We start from the raw sequence: 22,890 nt of genomic DNA on the forward strand, positions 1-22,890 counted from the left end.
TGTGGTTCACTGCTGTGTACTTTATGGGCTTTACAAATCATTGTAATTGAAATACTATGCAGTAAAACCAAGTTTATTTGTTAAGAGTACTGTATTAGGTAATAAATTCAAAACATAGTTTAGTATCATGCTTAATTGTATGCCATCACCTAAGCTGTATGGAGATTTAGTTACCATTTAAACTATTCCCCAATCTATCGAATTACTGGTCTAATTCTCACAGCCAAGATTTTGGTTGTAATATTCAAAGAAATAAGTGCAAGACGTATGCCATTAAATACGATATCCCTGTGCTAATGGACCATTATGTTTACCAGATTAGGATACACACTGCTGTAGTATAGTGCAGGCAATTGTTGTGCAATGGAGATGAACATGTGTACCTCAATAGTTTTGTAACACTAAACATATTCTGTGATTGGTCACTCTCTTTAATTGCAGCATCTTCGAGTGTATATTCACCTGTGTACCCTGCAACTTAAATTACATGATAAAGTGGCCATGATCGTGGTTCATAACGGACTAAAAACCTCCCGTATGCAAGCTCTTAGGACGTACGCTAAGCATCAATAAATTAGTCTACTTGGTACAAACTATAAGATGAATTTGCATGTATTTATATTAAGGCACTAATTAATGAACATGAACTTGAAAAAAAAAAGCCCAGTAATTCTATTAATAATATAAAAAGAAACAAAAAATTTAATAGATTGCTGCGCGGGGTCCGTGAGCACTCATCAGTAATAGTGTTATTTCAGTCGAATGGCCATGTAACTAGGTACATTAATTTAAACATTTCTAAGCCACATAGGTTTTATTCTTCCCTCTATAAGACGTGGTATCTATCACATTCACGATTGCACAGTTTACATATGCATCCCATTCAGGTTCACGAAATGTTTTGGTTCTGCAAAGCTTAAAGTGAAAACCATGAACAGCCAATCTAGTCACAATATGTCTTAATTCGTAGTTCGCTTCCATCCATCCCCGCGTTGTCATAGCATCCGTTGCATATAATTCTAACCAAAGGTCTTCTCTTTTCTGCTTGAGTTCCGTAAGTAGTCGATTGTAATTTGTCATGGATGGTAATGACATCTTGAAGCGTAGCTCTTCAATCAGGAAAGATTCCCTCATCAGTACATATACAAGTCAAGATAGTGTATATTTCGAAAGCCTCAGAGCTCTCTTTAAGTAAGCGGCTTTGTCTTTCTCTATTCGTCGTAGACCATTAATGTTTAGGTATTCCCAGACGAGTTGTAGACCATACCAATATAAATGGTCCGTTATTGGACATTACAAACTTTCCAGCTAACTCATTCTTGGTTGCCAGCGTTTCGCCCTTGTGTGCTAGGGTGGGCTCATCAGTTGGTACCTAGCACACCTACCAATACGCTGGCTAGTGCATACCGTGGAGGCCACTGCGTAGGCTAACTTGAGCCACCGGCAGTGCCAATGCACTAAGAGACTTTGTCTCATTATCAAAAATTGATGCCTGCTTGGCCATCATATGACATAGATGTTGATGTAGATGTTGGTGTGCTAGGTACCAACTGATGAGCCCACCCTAGCACAAGAGGGCGAAACGCTGGCAACCAAGAATGAGTTAGCTGGAAAGTTTGTAATGTCCAATAACGGACCATTTATATTGGTATTATAAATTTACTCATTCAGGATAAATATTTCAGATTCCCTGTGGGAATCAACATCTATGTCATCTGATGGCCAAGCAGGCATCAATTTTTGATAATGAGACAAAGTCTCTTAGTGCATTGGCACTGCCGGTGGCTCAAGTTAGCCTACGCAGTGGCCTCCACGGTATGCACTAGCCAGCGTATTGGTAGGTGTGCTAGGTACCAACTGATGAGCCCACCCTAGCACACGAGGGCGTAACGCTGGCAACCAAGAATGAGTTAGCTGGAAAGTTTGTAATGTCCAATAACGGACCATTTATATTGGTATTATAAATTTACTCATTCAGGATAAATATTTCAGATTCCCTGTGGGAATCAACATCTATGTCATCTGATGGCCAAGCAGGCATCAATTTTTGACAATGAGACAAAGTCTCTTAGTGCATTGGCACTGCCGGTGGCTCAAGTTAGCCTACGCAGTGGCCTCCACAGTATGCACTAGCCAGCGTATTGGTAGGTGTGCTAGGTACCAACTGATGAGCCCACCCTAGCACACGAGGGCGAAACACTGGCAACCAAGAATGAGTTAGCTGGAAAGTTTGTAATGTCCAATAACGGACCATTTATATTGGTATTATAAATTTACTCATTCAGGATAAATATTTCAGATTCCCTGTGGGAATCAACATCTATGTCATCTGATGGCCAAGCAGGCATCAATTTTTGATAATGAGACAAAGTCTCTTAGTGCATTGGCACTGCCGGTGGCTCAAGTTAGCCTACGCAGTGGCCTCCACGGTATGCACTAGCCAGCGTATTGGTAGGTGTGCTAGGTACCAACTGATGAGCCCACCCTAGCACACGAGGGCGAAACGCTGGCAACCAAGAATGAGTTAGCTGGAAAGTTTGTAATGTCCAATAACGGACCATTTATATTGGTATTATAAATTTACTCATTCAGGATAAATATTTCAGATTCCCTGTGGGAATCAACATCTATGTCAACTCGTAGACCATAGGCGATTATAGGTACAACTTTAATATTGAAGAGCTGGACCGCTGCTTTAACTGACTTCTTACGTAGATCTTTGATTTCGTTCACTGCTTTAAATGCCGAGATTGTCCTATTCTTTATGCGTTTTGTGAAAACATCGCCTCTAGTTTGGAATATGACTCCCAGACAAATATTTTAGGTTCCCTATGGGATTTAACATCCACATCATTTGATGGCCAGGCAGGCATCAATTTTTGGAAATGAGACATAGCTCTCATAGTGCATTGGCACTGCTGGTGGCTTCAAGTAGCCTATGCAGTGGCCTCCATGGTATGCACTAGCCTTGCGTCTTGGGTGGTGTGCTAAGTCCCAACTGACGAGCCTAACTTAGCACACGAGGGCGAAACGCAGGCAACCAAGAATGAGTTAGCTGGAAAATTTATAATGTCCAATAACGGACCATTATATTGGTATTATAAATTTACTCATTCGGGACAAATATTTTAGGTTCCCTATGGGAATCAACATCCACATCAACCAAATCATCTGCATATACGTACAACTTTACACCATCTTTGATGCACCGTGTCACATCCAAAGTGATTATTGAGAACAGAAGAGGACTTAACGGATCTCCTTGTAGTACACCATTGGTCTGTGCTATTGCACCTGATATTGATATGTTATTCTGTATAAACACTGTATTACCGAGCTCGATAGCTGCAGTCGCTTAAGTGCGGCCAGTATCCAGTATTCGGGAGACAGTAGGTTCGAACCCCACTGTCGGCAGCCCTGAAAATGGTTTTCCGTGGTTTCCCATTTTCACACCAGACAAACGCTGGGTCTGTATCTTAATTAAGGCCACGGCCGCTTCCTTCCCACTCCTAGCCCTTTCCTGTCCCATCGTTGCCGTAAGACCTATCTGTGTCGGTGCAACGTAAAACAAAAAAAACAACACTGTATTGTTGGATAGAATGTCTTTAATTATAACCGTCAAGTAGTGACTCTTCCAATTAGCTGTTCCAACTTTGCCAGGAGTATGTTCCTATTGAGCATATCAAAAGCTTTAGAGAAGTCAACAAAGATTGCGTGGAGCTTCCCGCCTAGTACTCTTAAGTGCATTCCCAATATCTTGTTGCGAACATTCCACTGCTTGCAGGGTAGATCTACCTCTTCTGAAGCCAAACTGTTACTCTGGTATATATTGGTCCACAAGTGTTGTTAGCCTATCAGTGAGAATTTTGGTCATTACCTTAAAAAGAGTACATTCGAGTGCACTACCTCTGTACACGTCTGGATCTCCTGTGTCCCCTTTGCCCTTGTATATCATTTTGATGTAGGATCTTTTCCAACTGTCTGGTATTCTGCCTCTCCTGAGACATTCATTCATCAAATAAGACCATGTTTCGTTTAAAACTGGAGTCACCGTTTTTAAATGTTCTGGTCAGGTCCACAAGCCTTTCTATTACCCAAGCTGTGTATAGTGTTTTCAATATTCATTACTGTTACAGGCAAAAACTCAGTTACATATTCTGATTATGTCTGTAGTGGTCGAGTTTCTTTAATCTGAAGTACTTAACACGTATGCTTTTCCTAGGTTTCTATTGGTATGTCCCTGGGAAATTTTGGTTTTCATGGGTTCAGTATTTTATAAGAATGTTGTTCAGCTGCTTCTGTTTTCTTAATATCTAGCATTTCTTGGTACTCTTTCTTCTTTTGTTTTATTAGCTGCTTATAGAGCCTACAAGAAAGTGCATAGATTTCAAGGTTTTCTGGAGACAGATAATTCCAGGTAATGTGTAATTTATTCAGTGTTTCTTTCCTAGCAACATAGCAATGTGAATTGATCCAGGGCTTTGCTTTCTGTTTGTATGGATCTGTATACTATATAGTCTCCTGCATCTGGCGGTCTAATTCTAGAACAGCTTCGTCCAACATACTGTCTCTGATCTGTTCCTGTACTATGCATATATTCGCTTCTTGTATTTTGGCAGAATTAAGCATCCTTGTGGAGTAGAGTGCTGGTATTTCCTTTTTGCCATCGTGCCATAAAAGATTAAAGTTACTACTGGCAAATGTTTTCTAATAGCAATAGGGATAACCTGTTCATGTGTTGGATGGATGTTCTGCATGTTCGTAAATACAAGGTCTGTTGTACTCCTCCCATTATATGCTATATCTGTAGATTGATTTCTCTGGTTAATTAATTGTAAGCCTTCTTCTTCCAGATATTCCATCACACACGTAGTTTTAAAATCTGTCTTGTCAATTCTACAATTCATGTCACCAGCAAGTAACAATGGTTCATTTGGGTCCATCTTGCTTATGATAGTGTGTAATCCTTATATTATGTCATTCACTGGAGAGTGTGGTTGGTAGTATATGCATGCTATTGAACATCGTTTAGTTCTTATAAACAAGATGTGCTCTGAAGAATGTATTACTTGAAAAGGTGAGAAATCGCATTTTAAGAGGCACGTGATTCCACTTTTTGGTCTGCCTACATGCCCCTGGGAGGTAAATTTATGGATTGTATACATACCTTTTGTGGAACATTCATATGTTAGCATAGTGTCAGTTAAAATAGCAATATTGTAAGTCATGAAGAAGTTATCAGGTAGCATATTGCTTGCATTTGTTGTGCCTTCTATATTCCAAAGTAATGTCCTAATTTGCATCTGTGTGGTGCAGTCTGTGCATTGACTTTCAATATTTGCAACATAATTATTGCTAGTCAAGTTTGATTCCCTCGGTTCTCCTTTTCCAAAATCGATACTATACGAGCACACCTTTAGGTCAGAATGCGGGTGAGCTTGTTCGTTCTAGTTCATCGAAACGTATTCGAATTTTAAAAGCTTTAAAGTAGCCTTTTCTTTGCAGCTCATCACATTGTACTTCATCTGTTATACTTTGTTTCTGCATATGCCTTTTAAGTCTCTCAGTTGTGGTATCTCGATGTAACTTTCCCACGTATAGCCAGGCATGTCTATCTCCTGCCTGTAATTCTGTACTTGAAGGGTCCATTATGCCCACAACGGCAATACTGTCCTTTCTGACTCCTTGCTGCCTTCATGAACTTGCACTGCTGATGAATTTCCACTACATTCTTCCATCTGTGATTTTCCTGTATTGTTCTGCTCCTTAGTGTATTTTCCCGCCTTTCCCTGATGACAGGGGAGTGAGAATTTTTATAAGCTTCAAGATTACTCTGCTCTGGGATTACGGATTCATCATATAACTTTGCAGTTTTCTTTACTGGAGTCAGTAGTTCCATTCGTTGTAACTGAGCTTCTAGAATAAGAGACATTTTCTGCATCAAAGTCTCAGCGACATCATTCATTTTTTCTTTCAGCTCTGTACAGGACTTCGTTTCCTGTGATAGCTTTGGTATTTTCCAGTGATGTTTTACACAGTCCATAGTTGTGTAGTTCGTACCTGCAAGAGTCACAGATCCAAAGTAGATTACCTTTTTTGGACTTCAATGCTTTGGTTTCTGTTACTCCTAGTGGGGTACAGGTACTATGAAACCGAAGGGGGCATCCATCACAGCCCACGGCGTTGTCATCCTTTGTGAGGGGAATGTTACACTTTGAACATTTTGTCGCATCCATGTTATAACTGTTTGGTGTAATAATGTCTTGATGCAAAGATGAATGTCACGACGGACTGTGTGGTGGCAATTCAAGCAGTTATAGCGGAACTGTCACTGAATAATCATTGTAATAGTTTGTTACTAGATGTATCTATATTCCTTGCTATCAGTTTTATTTAAGTCAAACCCAAGAATCTCTATGAACAAGTAAAGCTCACTGTCACTGAATAATTATTGTAATAGTCACTTACTAGATATATCTATATTCCCTGCTATCAACTTTAAGTCAACCCAAGAAACTTTATGAACCAGTAAAGTTCGGTTCTTTCATCCAGTTCATAAAATGGTCGCTGCTTGTTGTGGTGCACTTGAGTTATATAACAAACACGATTTTACAAAAAGCCCCCCTATATTTTAAATAATACTTCTTGAATTTCTTCACCTTATGCAGATGTCTACTGAAACAGTATGCAAATACAAAACTTAATAATTTGCAATTAAAGACATTTAATAGCACACACATATATTTGATGGTTGATGGTACAACTTACAGTCTCTGATTCTGGTATTTATTGGAGTTTTAAGATTATCAGGGGTAATTCCTGTCATCTGAAATTCTCCCTTTCGAAATCACTCTTGTAATTTACATTGTTGAACTGTTTCTCCTCATTGCCTTAGTTTCTGTGTTGTTTACCACAAAATCCATTATTCTTCTCAGTTCCCAAGACAACGTCCCTGGTATAAAGCCTATTTTGGAGCAGGGCAGACAGAATAAGGTTTAAGTCTACCTGGGGTGTTTGACGTCAAGATTACAAAATGTCCTCCCACAAAAGAAAAGGGAAGTAATGCAGCAACACACAAAACTAAAGTATTTACAACAGAAAAGTAAATACCAAACAAGGCTAGATGTTTACGCAGTCGTTCAGCACTCAGTCACACAAGTTGAGAAACTCAAGGGGCGATGGGAGAAAAGCAAGGAGATGAGAAAGTTACTGGATTTGGTATGCAAATAGTCCACATGGAATTAGAGCATCAAATTAAGTAGCTTTTCAAATACAGTAAAACCTCGTTAAGACATTTCTGCAGGGTCAGGAGAAAAGAATTGTGTTAAGCAAGAAAATGTATTAATGAATACACAAATAAAAACTATCCAACAGGAATATCGAAACACTAGATACGATTTTTTCCAACGTGACAGCATTTTACTTCCTGTATCCACGGATACAATGAAAACTATTATCTACCATTTCTAAAGATGAGAGGAGAATATTAAAAGGTGTGAAAAACTTGAGAGTACACATATGAAAACCTTTTCTGCTGGGGATTATAAAATAATAAACTTGCACTGAAAGGTGTGAAAAACACTGGACAACAAAAATATGAAAACATTTGCACGGGGGCCAGTAAAAATATCAAATTACAGTCGAACCTGCCCTAACAGACACTCTTATTCAGCGGACACCCCCCTATATGGACACCTCCTCGGAACCGCTTTTATTTTACAGAAGTCAAGTCTTAAATTGGCCTCATTTAAGTGGACACCTCGAACTCCGGACAGCGGACATCACCATTTTTCCCGTCCACTTGACTTAAGCGGACTACACGTTGCAGGACAACTTATTATGCCAGACCACATGTCATCCTTTCTTTTAAAACCACTCTTCAGACATAAGGAAATCCCTTTTGAATGTTTGTACTATTTCGAGTGCAAGGGAAAAGAAGGTATATCGGAATGCAGTTCTACCTAGTGGTGTATAGGCCTATTCCGAGAATTCTTAATTGCCCAGAAATGCTGCCAGAGACTGTTGACTCACAAGTTACCTGGGGATTTTCTTTCCTTCTTGCATCATTCTATTCATAACTCGGATTGTCGCCAATAAGGTTGAGCTCAGGTAATCAAATTGAAAAGGAAGAGACAGTACAGGCACTAATTACTGAGACAGAAACATCGTAGCATTTCAGTTTTCTGTTAAACATGAGTAACAAGGGATGATCGTGTTTAGATCTTGAGGCAAGAAGAAATGTGATTATAGAAAGTGACAAGGGACTTTCGGTGAGAAAGCTTGCTGAAAAGTTCAACTGTGGGAAAACTCAAATAAACACTATTGTGAAGAATAGAACTGAAATTTTAAAGGAGTGGGAGGAAAATAGGAATCGAGGAGTGAAAAGAAAATGGGAGTCAGTTTTTTCAGAAGTGAACGTTGCGGTATATGAGTGGTTCAAGTGTGCTCGATTGAAGAAACTGTGTGTGAGTGGACCACTGTTACAAGAAAAAACTCGAGAAATTGCAGATAATCTGAAAGTTGAGAATTTTGTAGCTAGCAATGGTTGGTTAGATTGTTTTAGAAAACCTCATAACGTTAGCTTCAAAACAGTCTGAGGACAAGGTGGTGATGTGTCTACGACTGAAGTAGCAGATTGGAAAGATAGGTTACCAGCCAATTTGAATAGTTACGAACTGAAAGACATTTTGAATATTGATGAAACTGGTGTGTTCTTTAGCTCGATCCCGAAGAAGTCACTAACTTTGATGAATGGAAGTTGCAAGGGTGGGAAAATATCAAAAGAAAGAATCAGCATCATGTTTTGTTGTAACACACTCGGTGAAAAGGAAAATCCTCTAATAATCGGTAAATCCTTCAGACCCAGGTGCTTTAAGAACATGGCTTAAATTGTCTTGGTGTCGAATGGCATGCGAATAAAAAGGCATAGATGTCAGCAATATTTGAGAATTGCCTCCTAGCTTTGGTTTCCAAGATGAAGGCCAGAAACTGCAACGTGATCTTATTGCTAGATAATGCTATGTGTCATCCAGAAATGAAAATGAATTAATGAAAAATGAAAAACCTACAACCTGTTGTCCAGTCATTGACCGGGTCAGGGATGTGATGAATGAAGCAGATATAGGCTATTAGTACGAGGGGGTCGCCACTCCCAAAGTGATATATTAATGACTGATAAATGCTATGAAATGAGAATGGAGAGTGTTGCTGGAATTAAAGATGACAGTGAAAACCGGAGTACCCGGAGAAAAACCTGTCCCGCCTCCGCTTTGTCCAGCACAAATCTCACATGGAGTGACCGGGATTTGAACGACGATATCCAGCGGTGAGAGGCCGACGTGCTGCCGTCTGAGCCACGGAGGCTCCTCATCCAGAAATACGGCTTTCAAATGTAAAACTCTTGTTTCCTCCGCCCAATACCACTCCTCATCTTCAGCCATTGGATCAAGGAATCATTCAAGCATTCAAATTAGACTATTGTAAGAGGGTTTTACGGTCCTTAGTGACACACATGGATGAAGCAGACTCAGCTTTTGATTTGATGAAGATCAATGTTTACAATGCAGTTTTGTAGACAAAGGCAGCCTGGAATGCAGTCAGCGAAACCACAATCAGGAAATGCTTTGCAAAATTCAGCATCACTAATTCTACAGTTGAAGAACAAGCAGAGGTAGAGGTTTGAAATGAATATGATGAGCTTCAGACTTTAACAAGCCGAAGAAGAGAATATTCCTTGCTGTGATGATCTCAAGGGTGACTGGCAGTCCTGACTCCAGTATGCACTTTACGGTAAGCTTTCTGTGTTATCAAGTTATACAGTAATTGTGTGTTGCACGTATCGTATGGTTCATGTTTGTTTGCACCTCAACTCTTCATTCATTTTCTTCCTGTGATAGACAGCTTTTAATTCTTTTAAGCTGAATTTTCAGCTTTAATTTAATTCACTGCACTTCGTAAATATATCTAGTTGTCCATAGCAGCCTTCATTAGTTGTACAAAAGGACCATTTTGAATAAAACTTGTTATTGTTTTACAGAGTCCGAATCAGGAACGAAAAGTTTCGATGACAGTAAGGAGGAAGAACAACAAGAAGTTCTGTCAATGAAGCAGGGACTAAATATGCTTAAACAGATAAAGAATTTGTGTGTCACGCTGGACCGCAAGTAGGGCGAGAACACTATGGAACCATTTAACAGACTTTATTCCATTTTAGAGAATATCGCAGTTAAGAAAACTTGTGCTAAATTTACGCAGGCGAAGCTTCACGATTACTTCATGAAACTGTAATGTTTGTAAATGAAATAAAATCAATTATAATAACTTTCTATGAAATACTAAAACAGAAATGACTTAGAATAATAAAAATAAAAATAAGTATGCTTATATATACGGTGGATATTCTTTGCCGTTAATAAGTTTGATTATTTTTACAAACTTGATTTAGCGGACACCCCTCATAATGGACATTTTTCTCGGAACCAACGGTGTCCGCAGAAGGGAGGTTGGATCACACTCTTTCTAAAAATAAATGTTAGTAAAAGCCTTCTATTTTGGAGCAGTGGGTTATTAAACATTATTTTCTGGTCACAGTACTGATACTTCATTACTTGTGATTAGTACCATTACGTGCGGAACACCATGGCTCGACGTTCCTTGCGACTAGTACCACCTTGGGACGGTATACGTTATATAGGAGCAGTACAATTCTGTGCGGAACACTGGGTCTGAGTGTTGCTTGTGAAAGAGGTCATCATGTTTATTCCACTGGTCCATTCCACTGTGTTCGGTATGGTCTGCATTATCTATGAGTAGTACCACTTTATGTGCAACACCATGGATCTACATTGCCTGTGGTTAGTAGTACTATGTGAGAAACACCACGGGTTTGGCTGACGCCCGTGATTAGTACCACTATTTGAGGAAAACATTTGGTCTGCATTGCCAGAGAAATTTGTATTATTATGTGAGGAACACCATGGGATTTTGTTGCCTGTGGGTGTTACCATAATGCGTGATGCACCATGGGTCTGCATTGCCTATGATTAGTACCACTATGTGAGGGACCCCAAGAGTATACGTGACCTGTGATTAGTTTCACCGAGTGAGGAACACCACGGGAATACCGGAGCCCGTGATTAGTACACCTAGGTGAGGAGCACTATGATTCTGCATTGCTTCTGAGTGGTGCCCTTAATGTGTGAAACGGCATGGGTTTATGCTACCTGTGAGTGTTGCCATTGTGTGTGATATACCATGGGTTTACATTATCTGTGATTAGTACCACCATGCAAGAAACACCATGAGTCTACATTACCTGTGATTAGTACCATTGTAGGAGGAACATCGTGGTTCTGTTTTACTAGTGATTAGTACCATTGTGAGGGGCCGGTGACCTGGATTTTGGACCTCTTTAGATACTAAGCATCATCCCAGTAATTAAGACAATGTGAATTGGATCCACTGATTGTTTTTGTTTCTCAATCATTTTCTCATCACCATTCATTTTGGATTCTAGTCAGTGGATACATCTTGAAGTTTTATTTTCATTTCGTTACACCTCGTACCATTAGGGGCTGATGACCTAGCTGTTTGGCCCCTTTAAACAGCAACCATCTTCATCTTAGACAATGAGTTGGAGGTTACACTCGACCATGTGCGACTGCAAATTTGGCCGCCATTCTGAAATCGACAAAACTTTGGTTTGACCAACTTGAATGATCGAGTCTAAACTCGAAGGTGCGAGTTTCAACATTCGCGCTACCTCTGCATGCTTAAAAATGCTGGTGCCATTCCACTTTCTGATAGATTTTAATTTTGTCCTCATTAGTAAGGAACTTCACGACCTTTTCTGAATCCACAAACAGGCTGACACAAGACAAATATGCACCACACTAGTCAACTTCACATGATTATATTCCTGATCCAAATGTAGGCTATACTACGCAACACAATATAAATTTCTAATTTCTGAATGGAATTCGTAATACAAGGACATACATGCTCACCGTGTTATTCAGCAGTCTCACTGCTAACCGGCAAACATAACTGAACATTCCTGAGGCTTAACGGCGCGCTCTCCGAAGGTACAACTTATCCTATGAAGTTCAGGTATTAAAGGCCTTTTCCCATTATCATGCAACTTTAGTGAGGGCTCTTTCTTACCAGAGTTGGAAATCACGTTCCTTTCACAAGAAATGACAAATAACATTTTCAGGTCTACAAAAAATGTGATCGTACTAAGCCGTAATAGCAAAAATTCGTGACACGATAAGTAAGGTATTGTGATGTGTTGGCAGGGTAAATAAATAAGACCGAACCAAGTAGCGTCCTATTTCTAAAATAATTAAGCACTAAAACTACGCATTTACACACACACAATTGCCAAATGCCGTGCTTACAACTTACACAAGTACACAGGATTCACACTTACACGGTTTGCGCTTTTTCTTAGTTTCTCATGTTCCATCTACAATGACGCACACACTCACACTCACTCTCTCTCTCTTTCAATCCATCGAATTCTGTTCGCAGTCTGCACACGCCGCCACCCAGTGTTCCCTTCGCGCTGCTCCAGAACACCCAAGGTTCTTCTACAGCAGCCGGCCCCAAGAGACACACACACGACATCAGGGAAACAGAAACGAGTCCTCAGCTCCAGCAGATAGATACTCCACCAGACTGACACTGCAGCCCGTGTGTTAGTGGGCCCACGCAATCTGGATACTTAGAATAGAATATAATTTTTTTTGTCGTTAAGCAACTGGCAGTTGCAATGGACAGAGTCATAGGTGCATAGTTACGAAATATTACAAGTATCTCATTAAGCACAGTAAATAAATACAACTATATACACAAGAGTTAAAATAAACATAACACTATTCGTCCAAAAGAGTGATAAATAATTACTAATTTACCAATGTGTTAGGATGGCGATGGCCTTTAATACCCACCTTGAAACTGTTATTTTCCCTTCAAATTTGTATACTGAGTAGAAGCTATTGGACGTCAACCAACTTTTAAGGGTTCTTTTGAAGTTACATAGGGGCATATCCTTTACATGGGCAGGTAGTTTGTTGAATAATTTAATGCTATTATACGTATAGTTTTCTTGTGTTTTCCTCAGCCTAACATGTGGTAAATGTAAATCGTTCCTATATCTTATGCCATATGAGTGTACGTTTCTGCGAGTTGTTAGTTTGATGAGATTTTCTTTAGTATTGAGTATACTATGATAAATGTATAATGAGGGAAGAGTCATAATTGCAAGGTCTTGGAACATAGGTCTACATGACTCCCCCTTGGCCTTACCTTTAATACATCTTCTTGTCTTCTTTTGCTACTTGAACACATCTTGAGCCCCTGTTGAGTTACCCCATAACATTGTACCATATGATAAGTGTGAGTGAAAGAAGGCATAGTATACATTCATCAACTGACTACTACTAACCGATCCTTTGAGTCTGCGAAGCAAAAATATCGCTCTAGCCAGTTTTGTACATAACTTTTGCGTGTGTGTATGTTCCAGGTTAATTTACAATCCAGATACAATCCCAATCATTTGACAGAATTTTGATCATTATTACCCAGACCTGAATTAATTAAATGGAAGTAGATCACTTCTGTCTTGTTATTATTTAGGATAAGTTTATTTGCCTGCAACCAAGAGGATGATTTGTGTAGCATTTGTATCCTTTCCTTCTCAACATATTTTAAGTCTCTGTGGCTTGTTATGATAGTATCATCTGCATAGAGCACTGACCTACAGGGTAAATTTTCTAACAATATCATTTATATACACAAGGAAGAGAAAGGTTCTGCGGCTGTGAGCTTACATCTGGGAGATAGTGGGTTCGAATCCCACTGTCGGCAGCCCTGAAGATGGTTTTCCGTGGTTTCCCATTTTCGCACCAGTCAAATGCTAGGGAGGTACCTTAATCAAGGCCGCGGCCGCTTCCTTCGCACTCCTAAGCCTTCCCTATCCCATCGTTGTCATAAGACCTACCTGTGTCGGTGCGGCGTAAAGCAAAAAAAAAAAACACAAAAAAAACCAATAAAAAACCCTGCATAGACAAGAAGGAAAAAACTTGACTATTGCAGGAGGTTAATATACAACTAAACATAAATTACGATCTTTCCACCTGGAACCATGCCTTACATACCATGTAAATTCGGAACTCCTTAGAGCTTTTTCATAGTTACGGATAGTATGAGTACGCTTATTATAGGAAACAGTCTTCAGTCGGGATTGTAAAACATCTACAAGCTGGTGAACAAAAACTTACAGAATAGAATATTCATGCAGGAAATAAAAGATAAACTAAAACTGAGAGACAACGGAGATTACGAGCGATCTCACCGCCATCTGTTGAGACCACCATATCAAAGTCCTACACTATTTGCAATACAGAATAGATAGTAAAGAGTCAAGAAAAGGTTTCTAGGTTCAGATTCTCCCGTGTCGCACATAAAATTTGGTTTGTTGATCAGGCAAACAAAATTTCATGTTGAGATACAGGAAAAAAAGCTGAGTGAACAAGGACATACATAAGTATAACCCCAAGCTTGCGATGCATAGAAAGTGTAAATATGTGCACATATGATACGTGCTAAAGGATGTTAGATATTTGCTTTCTCAGAGAATTTATGTATGATGCAAAGTATTGGGTCTTTGCCGGCAGAGGTGAAATCGAAAACGGCTGTCTGTATCAGCACTGTTTCACATCTCACCTCACATATGGTCATTCAGCTGGGATGCCCTGAGCTTCATGGATTGCTGAATTGAAAGCAATGGCAAAGTAAGAAAAATTCACGTCCTGTTCATTCGGGCTGGCGTGAAGAAACACTCTCAAACATGACCTTAAATTATTGTGGAACCATTCCACCTGATTTGTCCGCGGGTGGAAAGGGGATAGCAGTACATGTTGGATTTCCCAAGCGAAACACATGTTCCTAAATTTCGATGAGGTAAAAGTGCTAGCTTTGTCTGACATTTAAGTATTTTGGGGGGGGAGGGGGGATGCCAAATATATGCCAGGTCAGAGCTTCAATAGCAGAGCTAGAATTGATGTTTCTCACATGGAACAGCCAAACAAACTTGGAAAATCCATCGATGACAGAGAAAATAGCCTGATTGCATTTTTTAGACCTGATGATTGGGCCATAAAAGTCGATGAATAAATGCTCACAAGGGAACGTGGCAACACCCGCAGAATGTAAACCAACTAATGAATTCTGAGCAGGTTTACACCTCTGACAGAGGTCACAGCTGCGGACGCAATTTTGAATGTCATATTTCGTCTTTGGCCACTGGAAGTGTTGGGACATTTTGTGAAGAGTTTTGAAATGTCCTGAATTCATGGAAATAGTGCATTAACATGGGTCTTAATGTCACCGGAGCAAAAATCTTAGAGGTCTTATTGTGAGACTCACGGTGCATTAATACCTCATTCTTGATTAGGAAGCTGTGCTCTTCTTGAGGCCTTTTTGAAACTTTCTTTACCAAGTTTATAATCTGTGTCGTTCCTCTGATGTGCTATTATAAGTTGGTGAAAGACCAAAGGCAGTGTTGAAGGAGTGAGATAGTACCTTCCCCCAGAGGTATCGCATCAACAGTGTCTGAGATAATAGGATGTCTTGTCGGCCACAATATTATCCTTACCATGTGCTGTGGTGAATTTATATGCTGATAGACCCAGAATCCATCGCACAGTATATCCTAATTTCTTTACGTTAGCTGACATCAAAGAAAGCGCTTCGTTATCGGTGTGGACCCAAAAATGACTGTGTTCAAGATATGTGTGAAATTTTTCTACTTCCAAGACCACAGCTAAGCATTCTTTCTCGTACAGTAAATGGAGTACTTTAATTCGGCTCCACTGAGAAGCTTGCTGATAGGCGCCAGCTTATCATTTTTTTAAGTGCTGGTTTAAAATTGCAGAGACAGTTATGTTACTGGCATCACACTGCAGAAGGAACTCCTTTGAGAAATTAGAGCTGTGCGGAATGGGAGCCTCACACAAAGTGGACTTCAGGTGATTATGAAGGCAGAGTCTTGAGCTGGACCCGACCAAAAACTGAGAATTCTTCCTCAACATATTCAAAGGAGCTGACAGATCAGAAAAGTGTTTGAGGAAAATGCCATAGAAACCTACCATCCCTAGAAATCTTTGTACACCACTAACATTTTTGGAAGGGGAAAAGTCACGGATAATCTTAACGCGGTCGGGATTGACGTTGATTCCTTCGTTAGATATTACGTGACCTAGAAAGGGGATGTGCCTTGAGCACAGGGAAGTCTTACTGGGATTGACAGTAAAATTGACAGTAAGAGCGATTTCACTGTCATCTTTTGAGACCACCCTATCAAAGTCCTATGCCATTTGTAATACAGAATGGATAATAAAGGGTCAGGAAAACGTTTCTTGGCTCACCTGTGAGAATAAGGCTCAAACCATAAGTTTTAATTGTGGTTTGCTCTTGATGTTTATGAGAGAATGTTATCCAGCTCCCAGTATATACAGGACATGACTCAAATTGATTTACTGCTATCCCTTTAATAAGAGGGCAATGTACTCTTCAAGAAAAATAATACCCAATTGGGAGTTGCGCATGTTATTCAACACGTTTTTTTAAGTGTACAGTAGTTTCTCTAACTATCAAGAGTTTTGAGCCCCATCAAACTTGTATGGATCTTCTAGGGATGTTTGACTTTGTTTGTTAGACCAACTTTCACCATATTGCATTAACAGGTCCATGGACATACAGTAAAGTTTAGCAGAATAATGCTCATCCTGACTGTTAATTTGGATTTAGTAATATAGCATGCATGTATTGATGCAGAGCAGAAAGTACTCGAGTGTGATGATGTGGTGTCTTAACTAAAGTTAGCCTGTGCTTTGAAGTCTATCAACATATTGATTTGCATATGGGAAACCCTGTTATTCCTGTATTCTCCTTTGTAACTTGAAATATGTTCAGAGTGTTGCTGTTTTATTCTGTTGTTTGTGTGTGTGCACGCGTTCGCACGCGTCGATCATAGTTGCATCATGGAACCTGATGTCAGGTAATCAACATCATATAAATGCTTAAGAAAGAAGTTTGAGAATATTTTTCTATAATACAAAGCTTTTTATTTGTATAGGTCTCTACCTAATGTTGTGACCTTGGACAAGGTAGAAGAAAAAATCACTGGTGACAATAAATATATGCTGATAAGATGTCATGGTAAGTTTGTAAAAATGATTTATCAAGAGCCCATAAATATTTAATACATTTATGCTTATAAGAAATTACTTTTTTAAGTTGGAGTTAAACCAAAAACTTATGTGATTGTACAAGATTCTGAACTGTAGGTATTTTCTTTTGAAGAAATAAAAGTAAGAAGGATTATTTTCAAGATAATTTAGTGATATACGGTATAATGACCAAAATAATTCTGGACATCAGAGGTAAACTATCATTGTTTCTCTTATGGCGTTTTCCGTGGTGCGGAAAAAGGTGAAAGAAGGTGCTGGTGTTGAATGGGTCTAATTACAATATCAAAACTGATAAAAAAATTCATTAAAGGTTATATTTCTTAAAAATTTCATTAAAGGTTATATTTCTTTTAACAAAACAAACTTAACAATCATTCAGTTAGTGAAATAACAATAACAAATTTGGAGATTAAAACAGAGCACCCCAGAATAGGGGATTTAACAATTTTGGGCTTCAAGCCCCAGATTTACTAGTTTTGAGTTACAAGATCCAGTTACAAAATTTGCAAAATCTCAATATTTAGACAAAGACAGGAATATCCCAATTTAAGAGCACTTTGCTCCAAGGATTACAAGTACGGCCTTCCAAAGCACCCCTCAATATTACAGTAACTTAGGAAAGAGCTTAGTCATGCTCTCCAACATTGACCAAATTTTAACAGCCCACTTAAGGCAACATTATACAAACTTTATGATCTCTGGCCTCTCTAGGCATAATTCACACAATTTCTTTTATACAGGGGTATCTATTACCCAACCTACTGGGCCTTCGTGGAAAAAGAATAACAGGTTAAATTAGTGGCCCGAACACAAAATGAATGGAGGCTTATACTTGCACTCCTAGATAATGAAGAATGAAATCCTAACGGGGCTCTCGGCCCAGTGATACAAAGGTTAATCCCAAGCTACTGAGGTAACTCGAAGATTAATTTAATACATTACAGGAAAGAAAAAACAGTTATTAAATCGTAGTCACCTCAAACCAAGTTGAAGGGGAACTCGAGAGGGTAACACACTCTCTGTCCCAGATTTTCAGTTAAAGACTCTATGAAATTTTACATTAGCCGAACGTAAATTTACATTTTAGAAAAGTTGGTTACATAGCTAGAAATTTGAACCTTCCCTCGGATAAGTTTGCAGAGACAGCTAGAAAGATAAAATATTGGTGGCCATTACCTGGCTGTTGTTCTGCCTGCTGAAGAATGAGGCGCCCTGCCTCCTGTCTTAACACACACACTCAGAAAGACGACGATCAATGAGACAAGGTAGTCCGAAAAGCCTCAGCTTATATACCCGAGGGGATTGTTTGAGAGGATTCTGGACTAATCCGGACACACCCTCTCAATTTTATTGACAAATTCAAAAGTTACACCCAAAAAATCAACAAGAAGCCTGTGACAGGCTGAAAACTAATTCCAGAAAATTCCAATTGGACAGATTCAAAACTGGCGGAACGAGAAGGAAGTGTTACAAACTTTGAAATATATTAAAAAAACAAATGAAAGTTAATTTACTTGAGAAAACCCATAAACACAAAATTTCTTTCAATAACTTCTTTACCTTGCACCAGATTGTATGACCACAATTTTTGGTAATGACATCTATGGAGAAATGTCCAGACTTCTTGATGTACAGAAAAATAAAACAAAATGGGCCGATTGCAGAAACGATGACTAGTTTTAAGCCTTAGACATCGTCTACCTAACCAATGCCTAAATCGTTCACGATCTTCCATTGCATAAACAATGTTCAGTCGATGTTTAACTAGACATCCCTTAAAGTTTCAATTTTGGTTTGAAAATGGATACAGAAGTATCTTTCATGCAACTCTTTGCTTGTTGCAACCAATGAAATTCGCCGGTGCGCGCGCCGAATGCCAGTCAGCTGTTTGTCTTCCTACACATTACTCAAATATGGCTGAGCATGACTTGCCCACAGATAAGAGTATCGCTTTCGGTGGAAATTAAATCTCATAATATCGACACTAAAGCGACACGGCACCATACAGGGAAGTGTAGCTTTCATTATAGCGTTGTTACAGTGAGTGTAATCTACTCATAAATACGGTAGCTTCGACGAAGGGAAGATGAAGCAATAGTGATGTGTAAGCGAGGTTTTGTACGGGCCATACAGATGTAGCTTGCATTCTGGAGATCGTAGGTTCGAAACGCATCATCGGCAGCCGTGAAGATTGTTTTCCGTAATTTCCCTATTTTTACACCAGGCAAATACTAGGGCTGTTATTATGGCCACGGCTCTTCTTCCTCAGTCCTCTTTAAACGATAATCACAACCACTTGCCTTTTCCTATCTGATAGTTGCCGATGATATATATAAAAATCCCATACAACTTACTTTTTAGTTTTCACTATTATGTGTGTTTACTTGGCAGTAAATATAAATGAATCCCTCCTGATTGATATATGTGACAGCCCTCAGACGATCGGGACACGTAATTCTGATATGTATGTAGTCAAATTGACCTATTTCCATGGAAATTACCTCATGTACATAATAAAATATAGTGGACCGATTGCAGAAACGATGACTAGTTTTAAGCCTTAGACATCGTCTACCTAAACGATGTCTAAATCAAACACAATCTTGCACTGCATAAACAATGTTCAGTCGATGTTTAACTAGACATCGCTTAAAATTTCAATTTTGGTTTGAAAATGGAGACAGAAGTATCTTTCATGCAACTCTTTGCTTGTCGCAACCAATGAAAACCAATGAACGCCAGTCAGCTGTTTGTCTTCCTACACATTACTCAAATATGGCTGAGCATGACTTGCCCACAGATAAGAGTATCGCTTTTGGTGGAAATTAAATCTCATAATATTATGGATACTAAAGTGACACGCCATCATACAGGGAAGTGTAGGTTTCATTATAGCGTTGTTACAGCGAGGGTAATCTACTCATAAATACGGTCGCTTCTACGAAGGGAAGATGAAGCAATAGTAATGTGTAACTGAGTCTGTTGTACGGGCCATATAGATGTAGCTTGCATTCTGGAGATCATAGGTTCGAAACGCATCAACGGCAGCCGTGAAGATTGTTTTCCGCAGTTTCCGTGGCCAAGGCTCTTCTTCCCCAGTCCTCTTTAAACAATAATCACCACCACTTGCCTTTTCCTATATGGTAGTTACCAAAAACTTACACGATTATATGTATAAAAACCCCATACAACCTACTTTTTAGTTTTTACTATTATGTGTGTTTACTTGGCAGTAAATATAAGTGAATCCCTCCTGATTGATGTATGTGACAGCCCTCTGACGATCGGGACACGTAATTCTGATATGTATCTAGTCGAAGTGACCTATAATTCCATGGAAATTACCCCATGTATATAATAAAATATATCAGTTGCCAAGAATTGTATTCAAGTTGACAGTTACCGGACTGTCATTTTGTCAGTGTCAAGAAACAAGTCTCTCTCGAAAAACAAAACCTTATTTTAAGATCTATCTCCCCATGCATGTCAAACGAATTGCTGCGATTTGGCAGTGGGCGACCCACAGAGAGGCCGTCAGACTAACCTTTCTTCCCGGAATCGTCTCAGCATGATAATACAAATTACATATTTCATGGTACATAACCTCTAATTGTGATTCACTCCTCTCATTTGAGGTTAAACAGTGCTCTCAGCAGTGTTTAAACATAACCGGTTGAACATTGGTTTTAGACACTGTCTAAGTGATAAATAACGTCTCTGCAATGCAGCAGCCATACTTAGGCATTATTTAACCGTAGACATCGTCTAAATACCGTTTCTGCAATCGGCCGATTGGTTGCCAAGAATTGTATTCAAGTTGACAGTTACCGGACTGTCACTTTGTCAGTCTCAAGAAACAAGTCTCTCGTAAAGTGAAACCTTATTTTATTGTTATCTCCCCGTGCATGTCAAACGAATTGCTGCGACTTAGCAGCGGGTGACCCACAGAGAGGCTGTCGGACTAATCTTTCTTTCCGGAACTGTTTCAACATGATCATACAAATTACATATTTTATGGTACATAACCTCTAATTGTGATTCACTCCTCTCATTTGAGGTTAAACAGTGCTCTCGGTTGAACATCGGTTTTAGACAGTGTCTAAGTGATAAATAACGTCTCTGCAATGCGGCAGCCATGCTTAGGCATTGTTTAACCGTAGACATCGTTTATTTCTGCAATCGGTCCAATACCTCCAATCAGTTTAGGAAACTAGAAATGACAAACTTCTCAATTATGCAGTAGTGACAACTTCTGATTTATGTCCCAACTTCATCCAATAGCAGTTTCACATTTGTTGGATAGATAGAGTTCATTAAGGCGCTTCTTTTGAATGAGCGGAGTTGAGGTGTACCTCCCGGTACAGATTCCCCCTCCCCACTCAAAGGTCTTTCCTTGGAGTGACACAGAAAAAATTTGACAGAAGAAGATTTGCACGTAGAAATTTTTATAGGAGAAAACAAATTTGTTGAAAGGTCCATTTTAGCGAATAATTGGGAAAACCAGCTTGAAGTCTTTTAGCTATCGTAGAAGTTAATTATATGCTGATTAAGTTTGACGCCAGACCTGCTGCCGCTACCGACACCTAGGTGTGTTAGCCCAGACCCCCCAAGTACCCTCAGATACACCTCTTCCATTACTATGAGAGGGGTAGTCATGGTGATGGTCGCCGCAGATCAGATGTAGATGTGCAGTCCCCAGATGGATTGGCAGTGGTGTCATCGCCCTTCAGCCCTTGCCGGGAAGGTGGACTCCAGCGCGCCGTCCAGACGGAGTCTTAACTAGAGTGAAGTGGCCCCATTCCCCACTCCAGTATCGCTCGCCAGATGTTGAAACACTGCTGCTGATGGCTGATCACGTACTGAAACAATAATATCTGGGTGACAGAGATGTGTTGCTGGTGCATGCGAGTACAATTTTATTTGTTGGAGGTAGTGGGGCGGGCGGTGTAGATGGTGAGTGTGTGTCAACAATGCGTGGATGAAGGAGACTGGGGCTTGGTAACGACCACCAGGTATTGGCTAACAGGAAATTTCTCGGAGGGGAAGGTTTTACAATAACAACAAATAGGGGCAGAAGGCCACCCCATGAGCATTACACAATTTTTTAGGCAGAAAAATACTTGTTAAAAAGAAAGATAACCTTCGACTCCTGCCCAAGTTTAGTGGCGAATTGAAGACAACCCTGAATTTACACAGTTTCACCTGAGATGGGTGAACTCTAATTACTCCTTCCGTGGCTGGATTACTGACTATGTAACTGGTGTCAGAAAATCTAGAATGAAGCATGGCCCATGGAATCTGGGGTCAAGCTTGCCCGCAGGAACAACATTTTTAACCATGACTTGATCTCCGACTTTTAAATTGGTGGGCCTCCGCCCACGTTCATATCTTTCTCTAACCTTCTCATGGGAAGCCTTTAAGTTGTGTTTAGCCTTCTTCCATAGATCTCTAAGATTATCGGGATCTATTGTCTCATGTAATATGTCATTAAGTAACCAAAGATTAGAGAGCGGTGTGTTAGGAACAAATTTAAACATGAGAGATGCTGGAGTGAACTTACGGGACTCATGAACCACCGAAATTATAGCAAAAGTCAACCAACGCAGGGAAGTATTCCACCTGGAATGATCTTCAT

At 39.6% G+C, this 22,890-nt stretch overlaps 1 protein-coding gene across 3 annotated transcripts in view; it reads left to right on the plus strand.

Annotated features, from left to right (window-relative positions):
* Positions 1–22,890, plus strand: part of Setx (Senataxin) — a 491,296-nt gene that overhangs the window by 168,980 nt on the left and 299,426 nt on the right. For all 3 annotated transcript variants that reach the window (XM_067147633.2, XM_067147634.2, XM_067147635.2), the window contains exon 7: positions 17,141–17,223. In XM_067147633.2, coding sequence (XP_067003734.2) covers positions 17,141–17,223 — 83 coding nt within the window. The remainder of the gene's footprint in view (positions 1–17,140; positions 17,224–22,890) is intronic.

The sequence above is a fragment of the Anabrus simplex genome, chromosome 5, assembly GCF_040414725.1.
Source record: "Anabrus simplex isolate iqAnaSimp1 chromosome 5, ASM4041472v1, whole genome shotgun sequence".
In the NCBI taxonomy this organism is placed as follows: Eukaryota; Metazoa; Arthropoda; class Insecta; order Orthoptera; family Tettigoniidae; genus Anabrus; species Anabrus simplex.